Source organism: Megascapheus bottae, chromosome 5 (genome assembly GCF_031878675.1).
Source record: "Megascapheus bottae isolate mThoBot1 chromosome 5, mThoBot2.hap1, whole genome shotgun sequence".
Taxonomy (NCBI): Eukaryota; Metazoa; Chordata; class Mammalia; order Rodentia; family Geomyidae; genus Megascapheus; species Megascapheus bottae.
The window spans coordinates 84,984,363-85,005,664 of record NC_143513.1 but is presented as its reverse complement, the minus strand read 5'-3'; the positions used below and the strand labels follow the sequence as shown (position 1 = coordinate 85,005,664).

General features: G+C 41.2%; 1 protein-coding gene across 5 annotated transcripts in view; it reads left to right on the top strand.

Annotated features, from left to right (window-relative positions):
• Positions 1 to 21,302, top strand: part of Ncapg2 (non-SMC condensin II complex subunit G2) — a 65,032-nt gene extending 43,730 nt beyond the window's left edge. For 4 of the 5 annotated variants that reach the window (XM_090333609.1, XM_090333610.1, XM_090333608.1 and 1 more), the window contains 10 exons: positions 179 to 352; positions 959 to 1,075; positions 1,192 to 1,332; positions 1,714 to 1,813; positions 7,227 to 7,414; positions 9,554 to 9,694; positions 11,115 to 11,218; positions 12,286 to 12,386; positions 16,092 to 16,191; positions 21,108 to 21,302. In XM_090333609.1, coding sequence (XP_090189735.1) covers positions 179 to 352; positions 959 to 1,075; positions 1,192 to 1,332; positions 1,714 to 1,813; positions 7,227 to 7,414; positions 9,554 to 9,694; positions 11,115 to 11,218; positions 12,286 to 12,386; positions 16,092 to 16,191; positions 21,108 to 21,159 — 1,218 coding nt within the window. In that variant the 3' untranslated portion in view covers positions 21,160 to 21,302. Of the gene's footprint in view, positions 1 to 178; positions 353 to 958; positions 1,076 to 1,191; positions 1,333 to 1,713; positions 1,814 to 7,226; positions 7,415 to 9,553; positions 9,695 to 11,114; positions 11,219 to 12,285; positions 12,387 to 16,091; positions 16,192 to 21,107 lie in introns of those variants that run through there. The other variant, XM_090333613.1, reaches the window with a different exon arrangement.

Here is a 21,302-nt window from a genome sequence, read left to right as displayed (position 1 = left end):
TACCACATACATAGAAAAAAGCTGGAAGTGGTGCTGAAGCTCAGTAGTAGAGCTCTAGCCTTGAGAAATTCCAAGGACAGTGCTCAGGCCCTGAGCTCCAACCCAGGACTGGCAAAAAAAAAAAAAAAGAACTTGACTAGGAACATGAGCTCTAATTGTTCATTTATCCCTTCTTCAGAGTAATATGGCATCTAAACGTAAAGTTCAAATCCATGACACACGTCCAGTGAAACCTGAATTAGCACTGGTTTACATGGAATATTTGCTGACCCATCCAAAGAACCGAGAGTGCCTGCTCTCTGCACCCCGGAAGAAGCTTAACCATCTTTTGAAAGCACTTGAGATGTCAAAGGTAACTTTGCATTCTGAAAGTTGAGTGAATGTGGATGAAAATTTCATTGATACGGAAGGAGACATGTTTTTCATGTTAATGGTGCTGTGATGTTTGAGCTGGAAAGTGTGCAGGGACACTGAGAGCAGGTCCATTTCCATGCCCTTTCTTTTCATAACTAGTGTTCAAAGCCCACATTTCCACCAAAGCTGTTAGGGAACAAGGACTCTGCTGGATCATCCCTGCCTCTTGGAACATACTACTCTCTAATGTCCTTGCCAGATTTTTCTAGGAGTCTTGGAGGATGCTTAATGTCACTTCATTGTGTCCCACCACCCCACATGCTCCCATCTTCTTCTCTGATGCCTCCTCCTAGCTGTCACCTCTACCATCCAGTGTGGTTGTTCAGCAGAACCAGGCACAGGGTGGGCCCTGTGGCAAAGAGCCGTGCCCCTGGGGAGGATAATCCTGTTTCAGTGGGGCTGGTTGCCATGCTGTGGGCTACTTGGGTGGCTAGGCAAGGCTTCTCCAGAGTTGATGTCTTCCTCTTCCCTTGGGGCTGAATGCTTTGCTTTTTGGGTATTATGTGATACAATTGAACATGGCTTTTCGGTTGTCATTTTACAGGCAGATCTGGAGTCACTTCTGCAGTCTCCAGGTGAGAAGTCCCCTAACTTCAGCCAGGTGTCTGCCCTGCGAGCCTTCAGTCTGCACTGCCGGTTGAGCATCCATGTTCAGCATAAGGTACGCTGTGTGGTCCCATGTCTGAGTGAGTGGTGCGTGTGCTCCTGTGTCCCGAGCAAGTGGTATGTTTCAGAGCTGCTGTCATCACTGATTTGCCCTCATATTGTGTTGGGTAGTTCTGCTTAGAAGGGAAGACTCACCTGTCTATCTTGGAAGATGCTGGATTTTGGTTAGAAAGCAAAGTTTTGCCTCTCATTCGAGACCAAGAAGAAGAACATCTGAAGCTCCAGAGGGATGCCTATCAGCAGATTATCCAGGTCAGCAATCTGGGTCACAGAGCTTTCCTCCTGATAACATGCTGTGTGCAGGACTGCTTCTTTTGTCCACACAGTTGTTTTGGATCTTGTTGTTGCTCTTTTGAAATACTTAACCTAGGCATTTAAATATCTACCACTTGTTGCTAAGTATAAGCAACATAATTTCATTGTACTTTTGCACATTAGGTGTTTGGTTAGCTTGGTGGAATTAAATGTCTTGATTTCTTATGGAAAAATGTGAGACTTCATCTCTGTAGAAATTCCTTTAGAAACATCTTTGTAAGTCTCTTATTTATGAGTGCACTATTATGCCACATAAGAGAATCTTTGCTGGGCACAACTGAATCTCTTTGTAATGGTGGATCCACCTCTCTCTTACAGACCTACTTGACTGTGTGTAAAGATGTTATCATGGTTGGCCTTGGAGATGTGAAGTTTCAAACACAACTTTTACAGCAGAGTCTGGGAGTCATGCAAGCAGGCACAGTATACTTCACTCACTCCGGGGCTACTTAAAGCAGTACATACTCAAAGCTGGTGCTTCCTTTCCTTTCTCGCTCCTTTACTTGCAGATCAGGATTCTGGCTTTGAAAGGATAAACATGCAGTGCAAATTGGCTTATTCTACAAGCATGTTTTCTCAACGGCTGATACTCTCAGGGAATCTGAGACATGGGTATCCTGGTTTTGATAGGGTCTTCTGGTTCTGCTGGTTCTGCCACTTTGGGGTTTGCTTCAGTACTAGGCATATGTGCCTGGCATCTCTAAAGTATGTCTCATAGAAGAACCCTAATGGTTCTGCTATGTCTTTGCTCCTGTGGGTGGAGTAAGTTAGGAGTTGTTGGGTAGTACCCCCAGGACCAAGGAGAACAGTAGCATAGCTGTGTGGCAACAAGAGTGTTGAATGAGCAGGGTGCCAGTAGCACACACCTGTATCCTAGCTACTCAGGAAGCTGAGATCTGAGGACCGTGATTCAAAGCCAGCCTGGGCAGGAAATTTCTGTGAGATTTTTATCTACAATTGAGTAACAGAAAAAGCTGTGGCTCAAGTGGTAAAGTGATAACCTTGAGCATAAGAAGCTCCATAACAGTTCCTAGACCCAGAGTTCAACCTCAGGACCAGCAAAATTATAGCAGGTATGTGGCTAGCAGAGTGTCACACTTAGGCTTCTAATCATAATCAGTGGCAATTTCTGTCAGGAAGAGTAACGAGCTATGTTCTCCCTTCTCCCATCCCTGCCCTCAATCCCTACCTCTGGCCCCTAGCCCCACTGATGATCTCTGTGCAGTAAACTGTCTCTAGATGAGTTTTGTTACACATTCTAGTTATAGAATCTATGAAATGTTAGCATTTGATAAATGGATTTCTTTAAGCCCTCAGCTATGCCATGAGGAGAGGTAGTCCGTCCTTCATTAAGTTAGACTCGGTAGGGCTGTGTATCAGGTGCTAGCCAATCCACCTGTCCTATAGCCACTGCTCAAGTATCTTCTGTCAGGGTTTTGTCTCGTACAAGTGCTGCTGGCGCTGTGATACCGACCAGTGTCCTCAAGATTAATCTTTGGTTACGCACAGAGTCATACATCATTAGTTTAAGAGTTAGATTAAACATTAAGTAGAACCAGCACTATTTCATAGTCTTTTACATTAAACTCACAAGGTAATTTATATGTAATAATTTGAGCTTAATGACCGAAACAGTCGAAATGACTTCAATCAAAACATTTTATTTATCATTTAGGACTTAATGTATTTATTTATGTGCTACAGAATTTTAAATCTTTACTCAGTTTTATTATAGTGATATCTGTTCCCCCTAATGAAACTGGAGCACTCTTTGTATTTACACGTCTAGTAAATAAGCTTTTCAGAATTGGATCACTGTTAAGAATTGGGTCCTTCTATTAGCTGGGTGAAATGTATACTGTCATAGAAGCCCAGTTTATCCAGGTAGATCTGGAGTGTACTGCTCACTATATTGTGGACTAATGAGTCCTAAAGCAGAAGTGTTTTTAATTTTTTATTCTTAATTTACATGTCACTGAGCCACAGCGCCACTTCCAGTTTTTTTGGAGATAAGAGTCTCATGAGGACTTTTCGTGCCTGGGCTGGCTTTGAACCACAATCCTCAGATCTCAGCCTCCTGAGCAGCTAGGATTACAGGCGTGAGCCACCATCATATGAGTACATTATTTTTTGGACAGTGTCACCCCTTCACTCTCTCCCCGTGGTTTTAAGTAATTACATTTATGTTAGTTTTGCCAAGTACACTAGAGAAGGGCACACTTGGGATGCTACTGGGGTATCCCAGCATGTAGCTGAGAGGTAAGGGTCCCATTCACAGACATGCAGGTATTCACAGTTTGGCACAATGAGTGTGTTTCATAAATCTTTTCCATCTGCAAAATTAGACACCAAAAAACAACAGGGTTTATGGGAAAAGCAGGCTTTTCCTAGTAAGAGTTTAGCATAATTCAAAAGGAATGTTAAATTCCTAAAGTATTGAAATACACTGTGAATGTAGGACTTTTGTCTTTTTTTTTTTTTTTTTTCCAGTCCTGGGCTTTGAACTCAGGGCTTGGGCACTGTTCTTGGGCTTTCTCAAAGCTAATGTTCTACCACTTGAGCCACAGCACCACTTCTGACTTTTTTCTATGTATGTTGTACCGAGGAATTGAACCCTGGTCTTTGTGCATGCTAGGCAAGCACTCGACCACTAGGCCAAACTCCCATCCCAGGACTTTGTCTTAAATGAAATGAAGCAGATGAGGGACAGAGAAGAATGCAAGGCAGGCTGGCAATTGTATCCCAGAAACCAGGTGTGCTCTCTATAATATGTGGACAGCATAAGGCATTAAGTTGCAGAGCCAGCATTAACACATTCCTTGTTCACTTACTAATACTTGGTGGCCTAAAAGATTCAGGTTGGTTGCACTAGAATTACCTCCAAATGGATCAAAGACCTCGAGGTAAAAGCCAACACACTGAAAACTTTACAAGACAGAATAGAAGATACACTAGGCCTCCTTGGCACAGGTCAAAACTTTCTTAATAAGGACCAAGAATCACAACAAATAAGAGAAAGGCTGGATAAGTGGGACTGCATTAAACTGCAGAGCTTTTGTATGGCAGAGGACATAGCTAATAAATTAGGAAGCCTACAGAGTGGGAGAAGATCTTCACCAACCATACAATGGACAAAAGCCTCATATCTAAAATATATCAACAGCTCAAAAAATTGAATCACTTCAAAACTAATCTCCAAAATAACAACCATCCCATTAAAAGATGGGCCAAAGACTTAGAGAGTCTTCTCTGAAGAAGAAACAAAAATGGCCTATAGACACATGAAGAAATGCTCAACATCTCTGGTCATAAAAGAAATGCAAATCAAAACAACTCTTAAGATTCCACCTCATTCCAGTTAGAATGGCCAGGATCAAGAAAACTAATAACAACAGATGCTTGGAGGGTTTGTGGCCAGGAGGAATCACTACTACACTGTTGGTGGGAGTGCAAACTCATTCAACCATTATGGAAAGCAGTATGGCAGTTCCTCAAAAGACTAAACATAGAACTCCCCTATGACCCAGCAATTCCACTACTGAGCATTTACCCAACCATCCAGAAACACCACTAAATCCACCAGCACAACAATGTTCATTGCAGCACTATTTACCATAGCAAAGATATGGAACCAACCTAGATGTCCCTTAGTTGATGAGTGGATCAACAAGATGTGGTATTTGTACAAAATGGAATTCTATGCTGCTGTCAGAAAGAATGACATCGCCCCATTTGTTAGGAAATGGAAAGACTTAGAAAAGATCATATTAAGTGAAGTAAGCCAGACTCAAAGGAACTTAGGCTCAATGGTTTCCCTCGTTTGTCATAATGAGTAGAAACCTTGGGCTCTCCTAGCAGAGATTTGCAATAGAGCAAAGCCTTGACGCATAAAGCCATATAGTATGGTGCTAAATGAAAGGACCTCTAGGGTATAGAAACATAAGCCATATAATGAATGATTGTTGTCCTTAATGTACTATGTTATCTCTCATCTCTTTTGCTGTCCCTTGGTTATCTCATATTGTTACAGTATCCCACTTTGTTATCTGATATATCGGATATATTTGTATTTGGTTATTTGAAATTGGATAGGGAAAGGGAAAACAAGATGAGGGATGGGGATGGGGGGAGGGAAATAGGGATCAAGACATGTGAAAGGGTATCAATGTATGTGAATTAATGCACCTCCTGTCTGGCAAATATCATGTAACCCTTCTATTAATTACAATTAAAAAATATGAAAAAAAGGAAAAAAAGATTCAGGTTGGAAAGAGCCATGGGAGCCAGCACTCCTGGCTATGAGAGAAGAAAACTTTCAGCATGTGATCTCCAGGTAGCTCCATCTGTGGAGTGTTACTGTGCATTCTGACTTGTCATTAGGAGCTTATCTGTTTGTCCTGACCACATACACTTAACTATGACAAAATAACTTTTAATGAAAATGTCTAGCCTTTTAAGTTTTTCCCAGTTTACGGAGACTTCTTGCCCTCAGGAAAGAACAGCATGTAGGCTAAAGAGCTCAGCGCCCCCCTCTACCTGTTCCACTGAGATGGTTGCATGGGACAAGCATGTGTTGGGAGTGTGTTGTCCTGCTTTCATTTGAATAATAGTTCCTTGAAAATTTCTGTTGTGTTTTCAGATATGTTTACAGTTTTTGTTGCTTCTGGCAGAGCCTAGGCTTCATGCAGGGGCATAGAGAGGAGAGCTAGGACAGACCATCTGTCTTGTTATCTTAGCAGGTAGATTGGCTTGTCACTGGCTCTTCCATCTCTGGAGGAGCTTAATAGATCTTACAGGCTGCCTTATAGCCGAGTGGCTTTGCCTAGTGTTTCCAGACCCATTTCCTAGGCAAGTCCTCATGGCCATCTACGTGACCACCTCTTCAGCAGCATTATTTCTGTGCCTTACCACACGGTTGCTTTCTTTTAAGGCATCTTGCAGCATGGATCCCAGCTGGAAGTTGTGTCCGGTGTACATGAGTCTATAAGAGATGCTATAAGGATGGAAAAGGATGGGGTGCCACAGAGCTCCTGTGAGGCTTGCTGGGGAAAGGTCATCTGCTCTGCATTTGTTGCTCTTACCAGCAGGACTGATTAGAAAGAAGGTTTTAGGGACAAAGAATATAATTAATTAAGATTACATATGGAGCAAAATTAATTCAGTGCAGTAAAGGAAATAATTTGGAAGAGGAAGAAAATCAATAAGCAACCAGCAGGTGTAGGAAAATTTACCAGCTTGCTTATGAGATTATCAAATCATACTTTGAGAGGTCACAGGCCTTCTCAGTTTCTTGGGGTTTTTTTGTTTTGTTTTTTTTTTTTGTTTTGTTTTTTTGCCAGTCCTGGGCTTTAGCCCAGGGCCTGAGTTCTGTCAGCACCACTTCTGGCTTTTTTCAATGTATGTGGTACTAAGGAATTGAACCCAGGTCTTTGTGCATGCTAGGCAAACACTCAACCACTAGGCCAAATTCCTGGCCCCTTCTCAGTTGTTTTTATGGCTGGTGATTTGTGAGTATTATGTGAGAGAAATACACATCCTTTCATTCAGATGTCTGGGACTCACACTACCAGTTGCTGTGTATTCATACATGTAGGAAATAGTTGTGACTTGACTGAATGATTCAGTGCTCTGTTGCTGCTAGGGAGGATGAATATTTTGTACTTCGATGGAGCACAGTTTTTAATTGTTTAGTTAGAATCTAGACTAACCTGACCAATGTGCTCCAGTCATGGGTCACTGGTAATAGGTTCCTACACTTGGTCATTATAAGCATGTATTAAGTACTTTACCTAAATGATGAGATTAGGTAATTGCTCTCCTTTTCTTTCCAGTGAAGGGATTTTTTTATGTTTCGTTGCTTCTTGGCATTTTGAAAGAAGTAACTGGGAGTTCCTTGATTCAGAAAACAGATTCAGATGAAGAAGTTACAGCCCTGTTTGATAAGGTCCAGGAAGTGTTTCAGAAAATGCTGGAATATATCGCACGGAGCTTCAGGACACAACCGGAAGAAGGATTGCGGGTACTGGTGCCTTGACTCTATGGGTCCTAGGTTGAAGGATGTGTTCAAGGCTGACTGGCAAATGTGGGTGGAGGTCACAGTTGCATATGTGCATGCTTGGCCACTTGTCCCAATGTGGGGCTGTGGCTGGCTCTTGTCACTCAGGTAAGTATGCCCACTCCTCTGCTGGTACACTGAGATATAGTCCACCCAGGCCCAGAGCCCTACATTCTATCTGTGTCAGTCTTACAGCAGTGACTCTAGAATTCAAGTACTTCATCTGGCAGAACCAACATTGAATTGGATCAGTGGTGCCAGTGCATGTGCAGCAGTCTTCTAAAATCCCTAAATAGAAGACTTTTATTTATTTTTTTTGCCAGTCCTGGGCCTTGAACTCAAGGCTTACTCACTGTCCTTGGGCTCTTGGGCTTTCTCAAGGCTAGAGCTCTACCACTTGAGCCAGAGCACCATTTCTGGCTTTTCTCTATGTATGTGGTACCAGGGAATCAAACTTGGGTCTTTGTGCATGCTAGGCAAGCACTCTACCACTAGGCTAAACTCCTGGCCCAGAAGACACTTTTGATGGCGATCATTCTGATTGTTTTCAGAGCCTAGAAGAGAAGCTAACTTTCACAGTGGATTTTCCTGTCATTGTTAACATCAGGCTCCACATTGGAAGCAGAGTCACAGACTTCCAGGGACTCTTTTTTTTCTTTTCTTTTTTTTTTTTTTGATGGTGGAAGTTGATGTGATATAAAAAAACAGGAACCAATTCTTGTAAAAACTTGTGTGCTGGATTTGCTTCCTCCAAAAAATGTTGTATGCCAAATCCTTAGTAAAGTGGTGTTATTATCTTTCAAGTAACTGTTATTGTTGTTGTTTTTGTTTTGATTTGTTTTTTGTCAGTCCTGGGGCTTGAACTCTGGGCCTGGGTGCTGTCCCTGAGGTCTTCAGCTCAAGGTTATCATTCAGCCATTTGAACTGGAGAGCCACTTCTGGTTTTCTGGTGGTTAATTGGCGATAAGAATCTCATGGACTTTTTTGCCTAGGCTGGCTTTGAACTGCAGTCCTCAGATCTCAGCCTCCTGAGTAGCTAGGATTACAGGTGTGAGCTACCACACCTGGCTGCCTCACTTTTTTGTACCTTAAGTCATGCTTGAATTCTTTTGAGGTATTTACTTATTTTATGTATCTGTGCTTAGGTAATGTTATTTATGCCAAAACTGTTACGTTTGTGATCAAGTCTTTTACCACTGCCTCATAGTTGTTACGTCACTTTAATGTAATTGGTCCTCCTCCCCTCCCTCTTCTCTCTGTCCCTCTCTTCCTAGCTCTATCCTTTTCTTCTTACTATTATTACTTCTATTCCTGAGGGGGTTTGTTTTTAATGAAGGAATATCATAAGGTAATTCCAGGTAGCCTCCACTCAACAGATGACAAAGAAGGTAACATGGGCTAGTAGTAGGCAGGAAAGCTTTATGACTCCTAGGATCTGGAGAGGATAACTGGAGAACTTATTTTAAAGCCTCCTCCTCCCCTCCTGTTGGTGTAGTGGGGCTTGAATTCAGGTTCTAGCCCTTGTTAAGCAGGTGCTTTACCACTTGAGCCACATATCCCTAGCCTGTTTTGCTTCTAGTTTTTCAGATAGATACTATACTTTCTGCCCAGGCCAACCTAGAATTATGATCATCCTACCTATGCTTTGCACCCAGCTGGGATTACAGACATGTACTATCACATCTAGCTTGCTGGTTGTAATGAGAGTCAGTAACTTTTTACCAAGGCTGGCTTTGAATTAAATTTCTCCTAATCTCGGCCTTCCATGTAGTTGGGATTGTAGGCATGAACTACCAGACCTTTTTTTTTTCTTTAGAGGGAAGGGCAGTTGTTATACTTGAACTCGGGACCTCATGCTCTTACTCGGCTTTTTTTCCCCCATGACTAGTACTTTACCACTTGAGCTATACCTTTGGTGGGTAATTAGTGGTAAAAAAAGAAAAAAAAAAAAAAACCACAGCTTTTGCTCCCTGCATAGCTCTAAACTGTGATTCTCAGATCACAGCATCCTAAATGGTTAGCCTGGCTTAGTTTTGTTTTGCCTTTTTTGTGCCGTAGTTTTTAGCTCTACTGACCATGACTGAGGGATGTGCTTTCTTGTAGCTCCTCTATTCTGTTCAGACCCCTCTTCATGAATTTATAACCACCATCCAATCTTGGCATGAGGACACACCTGTCCACCGGGGGATCCTTTCTACTCTGATTGCTGCTCCTGTGGTTGAGATAAGTCACCAGCTGCGGAAGGTGAGTTGTATTCATGTTGGAATTGCCACTTCTCTGAGCAGGATGCTTCTGCCAGTGCATGCTTAAGTTTTTCAGATGTAGTCCTTTACAGAGACGTGTTTTCTGTGGCTGCATCTCACTGTCCATTAGCTGGCTAATAGTATAGAGTCATGTGATTACTGTCCTATTGTCATAAAATATCTCCATTTCTTGTAGTCTTTTTTTTCTTCTTGTGGGTCATGGAGCTTGAACTCTGGGCCTGAGCTCTTCAGGTCAAGGCTACCACCCTACCCTTGAGCCAAGCCCCAATTCCTGGTTTTTAGAGGTTAATTGGAGATAAGAGTCTCAGGTCCTTTTATGCCCACGCTGGCTTTGAACCTTGATCCTCAGATCTCAGCCTCCTGAGTAGGTAGGATTATAGGCTTGAGCTACTGCACCCAGTTTCTTGTAATCCTTTAATCTTGAAGTCTGTGATAATGTTCCAAACCAGCTGTCTTATGTTTCTTATATCTAGTTTCATTTTGTTTTAACCTCTCCATATTTAAGGTCTTTTTTATAAGTACCATGTGAGTGGTTTTCTAAAATCTGGCATCCCATTATTTGTGTTGCTTATAATTCATTTGATTTTAATAAAGTTATTGACTGATGTATTTAGAATTAAATGCATCATTTCAGTGTTTGTTTGCCTTGCTACCATCTGCGTTTCTTCCTTTTCTGCCAAATTTTGGTGAATCTGGTGTTTCTCTATTCCATTTTTGTATTCTCTGTGAGCCTGTGTTCTCTGTGTGTGTGAGAATTCTTTTTTCTTTACTCCGAGGCCTCAGGATGTAATGTTAGGTCATCACTGTTTGCCTTGCCCTCTGTCTCATAGGAAGTGTGTAGAAAATATTCTTCCTACTAGAACTCACCTGCTCCTCAGTGACTGTGAAGAGGGGAAAGCAGGCATAAAATTGTGCAGGCAGCAGGGATTTGGATTTCAGCCAGGTGACAGTTGCGTGAGGAAGTCTTCCCCATGGTTAAATAGTCTGCTTAACCCTCCTGTCCAGGAGGTGCACATCAGAACCCCCTACAGAATGTGCTGTGGCACTGAGTGGGTAGAGTGCAGGGATGCTGCTTACATGCAGTGCAGCACAACCCCATCACAGAACTGCAAGACAAAGAAATCCTAGTTTGGACCAAGGAGAAAAAGGGACTGAACTGGCTTAGTGTAAAGACATACTTATAGAGTAAAATCACAAAAACATTTGATAGAAGGATCTCTGAGAGAGATGTCATCTTTATGTCTCCCTGAGTGCAACTTCCTGTGTGCATAATAGTAAAAGTCCTTGTCTTATGTTTCTGGAAAGCTTTTATTGGGTATAGGAGGAAACTCATGTTGTTGTAAAACAGCTATTAGCCTTTGTTCCATTTATAATTTACTGACTGAGAACTTTCTCTTTAGGTTTCTGATATAAAAGAATTGACCCTCCCACATTGTCTTTCTGACCTCCCACCATTTTCAAGGTGTCTAGTAGGAATAATAATAAAATCATCCAACGTGGTGAGGTAATTGTCTTCTTTTCTAAAATATACTGAGGCTATAATGTGCTCTTAGCATTTTTGTTCTATTCCCTTTTACTCTCTGATTATTTTTTTCATTATTTTTCTGCCCCTCTACATCTTTTGTTTTTTGGCAGTTGTGGGGCTTAAACTCAGGGGTCTGGACTCTGTTCCTGAGCTCTTTTTGCTCAAGGTTGGCACTCTACCACTTTGAACCACAACTCCACTTCCACTTTTCTGGTGGTTAATGGGAGATAGGCATTCTACAGACTTTCCTGCCTCCTGATTAACTATGATGACAGGCATGAGCCAAGGGTGCCTGGCAGCATATTTTATCTTTGAGGAAGAGACTCTATATAAAGTTGTTTAGATAAATCTGAAAATATTGACCGGTAAATCTGACTTATATTGGTTGAGAATCCCTCACTTGAAAATTTTATATAAAATTTGGAGAACTATATACATTTATATGGAATCTGAAAAGCAGATTCTATATAAAATTTTCTTCGTTGATTAATGATTGAAAAACATATTAAACTTACACGAAGAGAAACTGCAGAGTGTATTCATGTAGTCTAATCATGAGTTAGGGAAAATATAAACATGTAGTAAAACACTTCCTACTATGTACTTTCAGAACACATTCCTAAATTGAATTCCCGTACATTTTTTGGTTCAGACACATTGTAACTTGTTTCCTTAGTCCTTGTGTCATCACTTGAGCTTCCTTAGTCCTGTGTCATCACTTGACCAGATTCTAGGGTGATGCAATGCAGCTGCTGAATACCTGAGGGACTGTATAGCAGATGCATTCCTTTTTGTGTGATTTGGAATGGTAGAGAATAACTTTTTCCTCTTACCACATTTCCATTGTCTTTCCATGAACATCTGATTTTAATACCTCACCTGCATATCTTAGCATTTTGAAGTGAAACATGTGAGAAGAGCTGAGTTTTTTTTTCTGTTAACCTATCAAATAGTATTTATGGTGGTTATTGTTGAACCCTGACTGTTTTCTATAATGCATAATGCAAGCATTGTAAAGTAACTTAAGATATTTGCTGATTTTGTAGGTCATTTTTGGATGAGCTGAAGGCATGCGTGAGGTCTGGTGATATTGAAGGCATTGTGTGTCTCACAGCTGTTCTTCATATTATTTTGGTTATTAACACAGGTTGGTTATTACTATTTTTTTTTGTGCGGGGGGGGGGGGTGGTTGTCATGGGGCTTAAACTGGGCCTGGACACTGAGCTCTTCACCTCAAGGCTGCCACCCTACTCTTGAGCCAAGCCCTACTTCCCATTTTCTAGAGATTAATTGGAGATAAGAGTCTTAGGTCCTTTTGTGCCGGGGCTGGCTTTGAACCTTGATCCTCAGATCTCAGCCTCCTGAGTGGCTAGGATTACAGGTGTGAGCCACCACACCCAACCAAGTTGATTATTTTTCCCCTTCATCTGATGTACTGTTACATATTCCTTACTGACTCGGAGATGTTTGAAAATTTTGCTTCTGTGTTTCTCCTCTCCCCCTTCAGAGTGTGCTCCTATTGCCTTTCAATCCTTGTTCCCTGGAGCACTCTAAATATGGTCCTGGTAGCTGGCTTCTTCCAAGCTAGTTTAAGTCTATCTCTGCATGAACTTGTCTCCATTTCTACAATGCATTTTCTGTCTACCTTTCATTTGTCACTTGTTTAATTTCTGTCAGTGCTTCAGAATTGGAGTTATGTTCATTTGCCCTGTATTTCCTATATTTAAAAATCTGGCTAAGTATGTTGATTCAAGTCTATAGTTTCAGCTATTCAGCCTGAGGCAGGACTGCAGGAACTGGGGAATTCAAGGTAAACCTGGCAAGATAATGATACCTATTCTCAAAAAATAGGTAGAGAGATGGAATTATGAATTTATTCTTTATGTATTAAATTTAATGTATTAAAACAAAATAATGCAGCTTTAGGTAATCTTAAATTCATCAAATCTTTAAAAATGTGGAAAAAGATAGTTAACAGCCTCAAATTTCTCAATGTTTAAATTACTTAAATTACCTTTTCAGTGATTTTGTCAAAAAATGAATTTATTTAATTTTAAATATAGGTCATGTGCTTTTGTGTTTTATAAAAAGATAAAATACTAATAAAAATAGCAGGTTTACATCAGCTAAGAAATAGCATTTACAGTTGTCTAGATGTAATCATTTTATAAAATCATAAATTCAATATGTAGTAGGAAATACACAAAACAAGTAGAAATTACAGCTCATAAGTCAAAAAGCACCTCCTAGTAAGTGTACGAATACCAAAAACTATCCTGAATTGAAAAGGTAGCGTCTATAAAATGTCATAGTGGGCATTATTTGCAAAATGTTATTATAAGATTAAATGTAGCAAGCCAGACCCAAAGGAACGTAGGCTCAATGGTGTCCCTCATTTGTAATAGTACACATCTAGGACTCTCCTAGCGGAGGATTACAGTAGCTCAAAACCTAGGAACATAAGGTCATATAGGATGAGACTAAATGAAAGGATCTCTAGGATATGGAAACAAGGGCTTTATCTTGAGTGATTATTGTTCTTAATATACTATGTTATTTCTGTTCTCTTTTTATTGCCCTTTGGTTAATCTCATATACAGTATCTTTATTAGCTGGTGATAGTATATACTATGCATTTATTTGTTTATTTGAAATAGGAAAGGGAAGGGGCGAAAACAAGATGATTGGAAGGGGGTGGGGAGGAGATGGGGACAAAAACGTGAGAAGGGGTATCAATGTGTGAGAAATAATGCGCCTACTATGTGGCGAATATAGCTAACCCCTCTATACATTACCCTGACCAAAAAAAAAAAAATAAAGATTAACTTGCTCAATTTGGAATAAAGAAATCTTTGAGGAAGGAGATTCTACAAGTGACATGCTGGATGGGCTGCTACAATGCTGGCTTCTACGGCTATCCAGGCAATAGTTGCTGTCCAGGGCTTTCAGTGCAAGCAAGGCAGGCTGCAGAGTCCTTGGCCTTCAATTGTGGAGCCCACATTCTAATAAAAAGGCTTAAAAGGTGACAAAAAGTTATTATAAGCAATATTATCTTGATTGAACAGCAACATCAGCCGACAACATAGTATATACATGCAGGGGTAAGCATATCCTGTTTCAAGTTTTATCACCATTAAACTGTTCTCTCTAGCTGATAACGATACACACCAAAGTAAAATAATGAGGGAAAATATTTTATACTTTGAAGAAAGTACTTGAAACAACACTCAAATATCCACCAATATCTCAACTCTAAGAAAATGCTTTTAACCTCCACCATGGGCCGGGAGTTTGGCCTAGTGGTAGAGTGCTTGCCTACCTTGCATGAAGACCTGGGTTGTATTCCTCAGTACTATACACATAGGGAAAAAAAGCCAGAAGTGGTGCTGTGGCTCAAGTGGTAGAGTTTTAGCCTTCAGAAAGCCCAAGGACAGTCCTTGAGTCCAAGTCCTGAGTCCAAGGCCCAAGATTGGCACCAAAAAAAAGAAAAGAAAAGGTCCTCCATCATGATAACTTTTGTATGTATCTGAACATTGAACATGTAATGATTTTGTAATTTTCTCAGCAATTAAGACACAGTGATTATCTTTTTTGTTATTAACAAACAATCATGCCTGCTGCCCACAGCACTGTTTTGACATGGGTGTAGAGGAGGCACCATGCCACAGTTTGAGCTGCTATACCAGGCCCATTCAAAATTCCCATGCGGAAATTCCCATGTGGAAAGAATATCCGCTCAGTTTCTTGAACCTGACAGGTGAGCAAGGAGGAACTATTCCAGGTTCAAGGAAGCAAATTATGCCACTGTAGAATCCAGAGCCCATACTAGTCCAGTATTTCTGCCATCTTCATTTTTCAGTTTTTCAGCGTGCACTTCTTAGGTGGGGTGGGGGTGGTGATTTTGGTGGAGCACACTGCCTCACCCCTACAAGGCGCAGTGGTCTAAGCTTAGGAAGCTGGGACATGGTTGTCTTGTCTTTTCTTGGAGGAAGTTGGTGAAGGTTCCCTCCACAGAGGACTTTGCACACCTGAATTTATTTTTTTTTCTAGTGATAAATAGGTTGACATTAAGCCTTATTTTAATATCCAAACAGTTAAAATAGGAAATAATTGATGATACCTGTAAGATGCTTACCTGTGAAACAAAGGAATGGTCCCTGAAGGTGAATTGCCCTTTAGGTTTCTGATCTGTTGGCTCAGCTACAGTAGTTTTGAAATGATTTTCAAATTTATCATGTTTTGAATAGAGATTGCCCCTGATGAAATAAGCTTTCTCCTTGGACCTGAATGCATAGGAAATCTGTAAATTTATCTTACAGATTGAGTACCTTTCCTAAACATTTGAATTTAAAAAAGAATTATTGCAGACATCTTTCAGTATTTGAGTTATTTTCATAGACTATATTGGTTGAGAATCCCTCATTTGGAAACCCAAATACAGAAACTTCATCTAAAAACATCATCTAAACAGTCAAAAACATTAAGGTTTTAGAGAATTTCTCATTATAGATTTCTGGGTTAGAGATGCTTAGCTGGGCCCAGAGTAGGCACAGAAAGGGTTTCTGTAAGTTATTCTTCCAAGTTGATAGGTATAGAAACAGTGAGTTTTGCAAAGCAAAGGGCATGCCGCATAAGAAGGCATAAGGATAGAGAGGATAATGCTGGTGCTTGACATTTCCTAACTGTGGTCCATGTGATCTCCCCTCACAATAGATATGCTTTCACAGGCATTGGCTTAGTATATTAACATTCCTATAGAAGGGAAGACTTTCTCACAGTTCAGCAGGGAGCTTAGCATACCAGAGTATACCTGCTTCTGATGGTGATGTCTTTCAATTCAATCTTCTCACAGGTAAGCATGGGAGCTCAAAGGTGAAGGAGGCTGCAGCCACTGTGTACAGGAAGTTGAAGACATTCATGGAGATTACTCTGGAAGAGGATAGCACAGAAAGGTAAAGTGTAAGACACATTGTAACAGGGACAACCTAAGGACTGTGTGTTTGGGATTGTGCTTTCCTGCATATGATGTTTATGGTGAATACTGTTCAATGGTCGTTTGACTAATTTCTTTTTCTTTTTTTTTCTGGCCTGGGCACTGTGCCTGAGTTCTTTACATCAAGGCCAATATACTACCCCCTTGAGCCACAGTGCCACTTCTGGTTTTCTGGTGGTTAATGGGAGATAAGAGCCTCACAGACTTTAGTTCTTGGGTTGGCTATGAGCCATGATCCTCAGATCCCAGCCTCCTGAGTAGCTAGGATTGCAGGTGTAAGCTACTGGCCAACCACAGTACATGCATGCATTCTTTCTCTTTTGCTCGTCACAGGGCTTGAACTCAGGGCGTGAGCACTGTCCTTGGACTTTTTCAAGCCTTGTACTCTACCACTTGAGCCATAGCACCACTTCTGGATTTTTCTGTGTATGTGGTAACAAGGAATGGAACCCAGGGCTTCATGCATGCTAAGCAAACACTCTATCACTAGGCTATGCTTCCAGCCCCTCTTTTGTTTGTTTGTTTTTTTTAAATTATCTTTAAGTAGTGTGTACAGAGGCATGAGGCCTCTGTACACTTTATTGTAAAAGTGGCATACAGAGGGGTTACAGTTACATAAGTAAGATAATGGGTGCATTTCTTGTTGAACAATGAAACAACGCATCTTCATCTGCCTCACCCCTTTCAGCATTCTCATCATTCTGTTCCCTACCTACCCATCTCAGTCTTGATTTTGTAGATTATGAATTGATTCTTGACTGCATTCTCCCCTACTTCTCTTTCTTTGTCTATCCCTCTCCCCTTGACTGTTTCCAGTATCTGCTTCTTGGTGTTTACATGTATTGAGCTTTGACTTTACCATTCTAAAGAATTACGCTGCTTGAGTTCTTCCTTGAATCTACCATATTTCCGTTAGTACATTTGTATCCACTTGCATACACTCATGTATTTATAAGCTAAATCTAGCTTCCACATATTAGGGAAAACATGCAACTTTTATTTTTCTGGGCCTGACCTACTTCATTGAATATAATTTTTCCAGTTCTTTCCATTTCTTTACAAGTGATGCAATATCATTTTTTCTAATGGACAAGTAAAATTCCATGTGTACATATACCACATTTTCTTGATCTATTCATCTATTCATCCATTGACAGCATACCTAATGTTTAACTTTTTGAGGAACCTTCATATTGCCTTCAAAAGTGGTTGAACAAGCTGGGAGTTTGGCCTAGTGGTAAATCTCTAGCCTTGTGAAAACCCAAGGACAGTACTCAGGCCCTGAATTCAAGCACCAGGACTGGTATGGGGGAGGGGGCATCCGGGAGAGGGGGAGCGGGAAGTGGTTGAAAAAGTTTACATTTCCACCAGTAATATGGGTTCCTATGGCCACATCTGTTATCATTTGGGTTTTTTTTATATATATTTGCATTTCCTTTATGGCCAGAGATGTTGAGCATTTCTTTATGTGTCTATTAACCATTTTCACTTCTTTTAAGAAAATTCTCTTTAGCTTATCAGCTATTTTTAGTCAGGTTGTTGATTTTTTTTGAGGGTTTAACTTAAGTTCACTGTATACTGGGTATTAAGCCATTGTCATGTATAGCTGGCAAAAATCTCTTTCTGTGGGCTATCCTTTTGGCTGTTGACTATGTCCATTACTGTGCAGAAACTTTTTAATTTGATACAGTTCTATTAAGTCTTTGTTTGCTATGCAAATCTTGGATTTGCTTTGGATCTTTCTTAGAAAGTTCTTTCTTGTGCCAAGGATTCCTAATGTTTCTCCCACTTCTTCCTGTAATAATTTCATGGTTTCAGGTCTTACATTGAGGTCTTTGGCCCATTTTGAGTAGATTCTGGTGCAAAGCAGTAAGATAAGGGTCTCCAGTTTCCTAGCACCATTTGTTGAAGAGGTTGTTGAAGAACCCATCTTTTTGATTCCCTTATGAAATATTAGATGGCTATAGATCTGTGGGTTTATTTCTGAGTCTTCTGTTCCATTGATCCTCAGGCTTTTTTGTTGTTTTTTGTTGTTTTGGGGTTTTTGGGGTTTTTTTTGCTAGGCCTGGTGCTTGAACTCAGGGCCTGGGTACTATCTTTGAGATTTCTCAAGGCTAGTGCTCTACCACTTGAGCCACAGCACCACTTCCAGCCTTTTCTGTATATGTGGTACCAAGGAATTGAACCTAGGTCTTTGTGCATGCTAGACAAGCACTCTACTACTAGCTCACACTCCGGGCCCCCCTTAGGCCTAGAATTTTGTTATTGCCATTCCTCCAGTACTGCGCTTTTGTAATTTGGGGCCTTCTATGAATGTTTGGATTGTTTATCTTGTTGAAAAGTGATGTTGGGATTTTGATGGACATTGCATTGAATTTGTAGATTGCTTTGGGTAGAATTGCCATTTTGGTAGAATTGCCATTTTCACAGCATTAATTTTGCCAATAAAGAAGCATAGAGGATCTTTCTACTTATGTCTTTGATTTCCTTCAAATTTTTGTAGTTTCTACCATAGAGGTCCTTCACATCCTTGGTTAAGTTAATTCCTGGGTATTTGGGATGTGTGTGTGTGTGTGTGTGTGTGTGTGTGTGTGTGTGTGTGTGTGTGTGTGTGTGTGTGTGTGTGTGTGTGTGTGAGAGAGAGAGAGAAAGAGAGAGAGAGAGAGAGACACTTTCAAATGAAGTTGCTTTCATCAGTCTTGATCTGATTATTGGTGTTCAGGAAAATTACTGGGGTTTTGTTTTGTTTTGTTTTTGGTGGGTCATGGTGCATGAACACAGCCTGGGCAGTCCCTGAGCTCTTCAGCCCAAGGCTACCACCCTACCCTTGAGCCAAGTCCCACTTCCCAAGGTTAATTGGAGATAAGAATCTCGGGTCCTTTTGTGCCCAGGCTGGCTTTGAACCTTGATCCTCAGATCTCAGGCTCCTGAGTAGCTAGGATGACAGGCGTGAGCCACTGCACCCGGCTAGCTACTGACTTTTGTGGGTTGACTTTATGCCAGAGTTTTGAATCAGCTCATAGCTTAGGGAATGACTATAGCTATGGTGCTTTAAATATAGAATCATGTCATCTGCAAATAGGGATAGTTTTATGTCTTCCTTATTTGGAGCTATTATTTCTCTTGTATTATTTATTGCTCTTTCTAGGAATTCCAGTGCTGTATTGGCGAGCAGTGACCAGAGTAGACATCCTTATCTTGTTCCTGATTTAAAGGAGATGCTTTTAGATTTTCACCATTAAGTATGTTGTTGGCAAGAATGTTCCATGTATTCCTAGCTTCTCCAGAGTTTCTATCATAAAAGAATGTTGAATCTTGTCAAAAAGCTTTTCCCGTATCAGTTGAGATTATCATGTGATTCTTGTCTTTGCTTTTCTTGCTTCTCTTGACGTATTACACTTACCTTTTTTCTGGTACTGGCCTAGGGCCTAGGTGCTGTCCCTAGGGTCTTTGGTTCAAAGCTAGAAGTAGAACCACAACAGTACTTCTGGCTTTCTGGTGTTTAATTGGAGATGAGACTCTCACACACTTTCATGCCTGAGTTGACTTTGAACTGCAGTCTCCATACATCAGCCTTTTGAGTAGCTGAGATTGTAAGTGTGAGTTATTTGGTGGCTGACTAGGAGACAGTATTTTAAGTAAGTAATTTTAACTTGTGGAGGATATTGACTCAGTGTTGCCTTCTGTCTGTCTGTCCCAGCTCCAGCTCCTGGGCTACAGTGAGTGAGCGGAGGTATATAGATCATGGGCATTTTTTTTTTTTTACCCTGTCACCTTGAGATGAGGTAGAACTACAGGATGGGCTCTTACGAGCATTCCAACTTTCCTCCTCCTAAAGAGCTCACTGGAGTACTGTTCTTCCTGTGTTGGGGGCTGGCCCTCCTGCAGAACTGGAACTGCTGGTGTCTGCAGGCCAGCACCCTGTGCTCTCCTGTGTGACGTCCTCGTGCCTTATGCTGGTTAGTCATCCCTGCCCCACTGTCGGTCTGCTTCAGTGCAGATAGAAATTGCCACCACATGCTGGGGGCACTGTCAGTTAAGAGTGGATATATTGTGAGTACATTTGGTTAAGTAAAATATTTTGAAGTGGATTTCACCTGTTTCCAGTTCTCAGTGTAGTCACAAGAATATCCAAAATGTCAATCACACCATGGCACCAGATGGGTGTCAGTACAGGAGCAAGGGCAAGTTGACATGAAGTATCTTACTTGTAGCACTGGGCACAAGAGGACAGTCATAAGTCTGCCAACTCAGAATGTTAAATCTAGCAGACATACCACTTGGTGAGACTGGAGCTCATGTCTAAGGAGGGTTCTTGATTGCAGACTAACTACACAATACATTGGAACTGAAGACACGTACAATTAAATGGGAAAAGGGAAAGGGAAGGAGTGACGGGTCTCTGTGTGGGTAGATGTATGTGCTTATATCCGCAGATACTCGTTTCGGGATCTGTGTGCAAGTAAGCAGCCTGCCTGAGCGCCTGTGGGCTCCTCTGGGCAGTAGAGGTACCATGAGGGCAGAGCATGCTGGTGGTGGGGTTGTTTGTACTTGTCTTATTTTCTTATGTGGTAGAGGGGGCTGAGGCTGTGCTGACGAGGTGTCCAGGCACTGTCTTCCCCATGTGCTACAGGTGTTGAGTGCAGGAGAGCAGGCGTTACTGAGTTGGTGCTCCAGGGGGGCTCAGGGCAGGCCATCGTTGAGACTTGCTGAAGGGTAGGATTCTGACACACTGTGTATGCACTGACACAGTGCACCAACACTACTACTTGGCCACTTTTGACTGCTTAGACACCATTTCTAAACTGTACTTAAAAATGCACGTTTGGATCATTTTGCTACTTTTCGGTTGGTAATTTTTTCTTTGTGTTTCAGATTCCTGTATGAATCATCAATGAGAACTTTGGGAGAACTTCTGAACTCATGACCAAGTCACCATCTTTGGAAATGTAGGGACAGGGAAGGACTCACAAAGTGAACATTTGCGTATATTTTCCTGTGTGATATGTTGTTTTGCTTTGCTTTGCTTTTGTTTTGTTTTGTTTGTTTTGTGGCTAAGCTAAGCCTGGA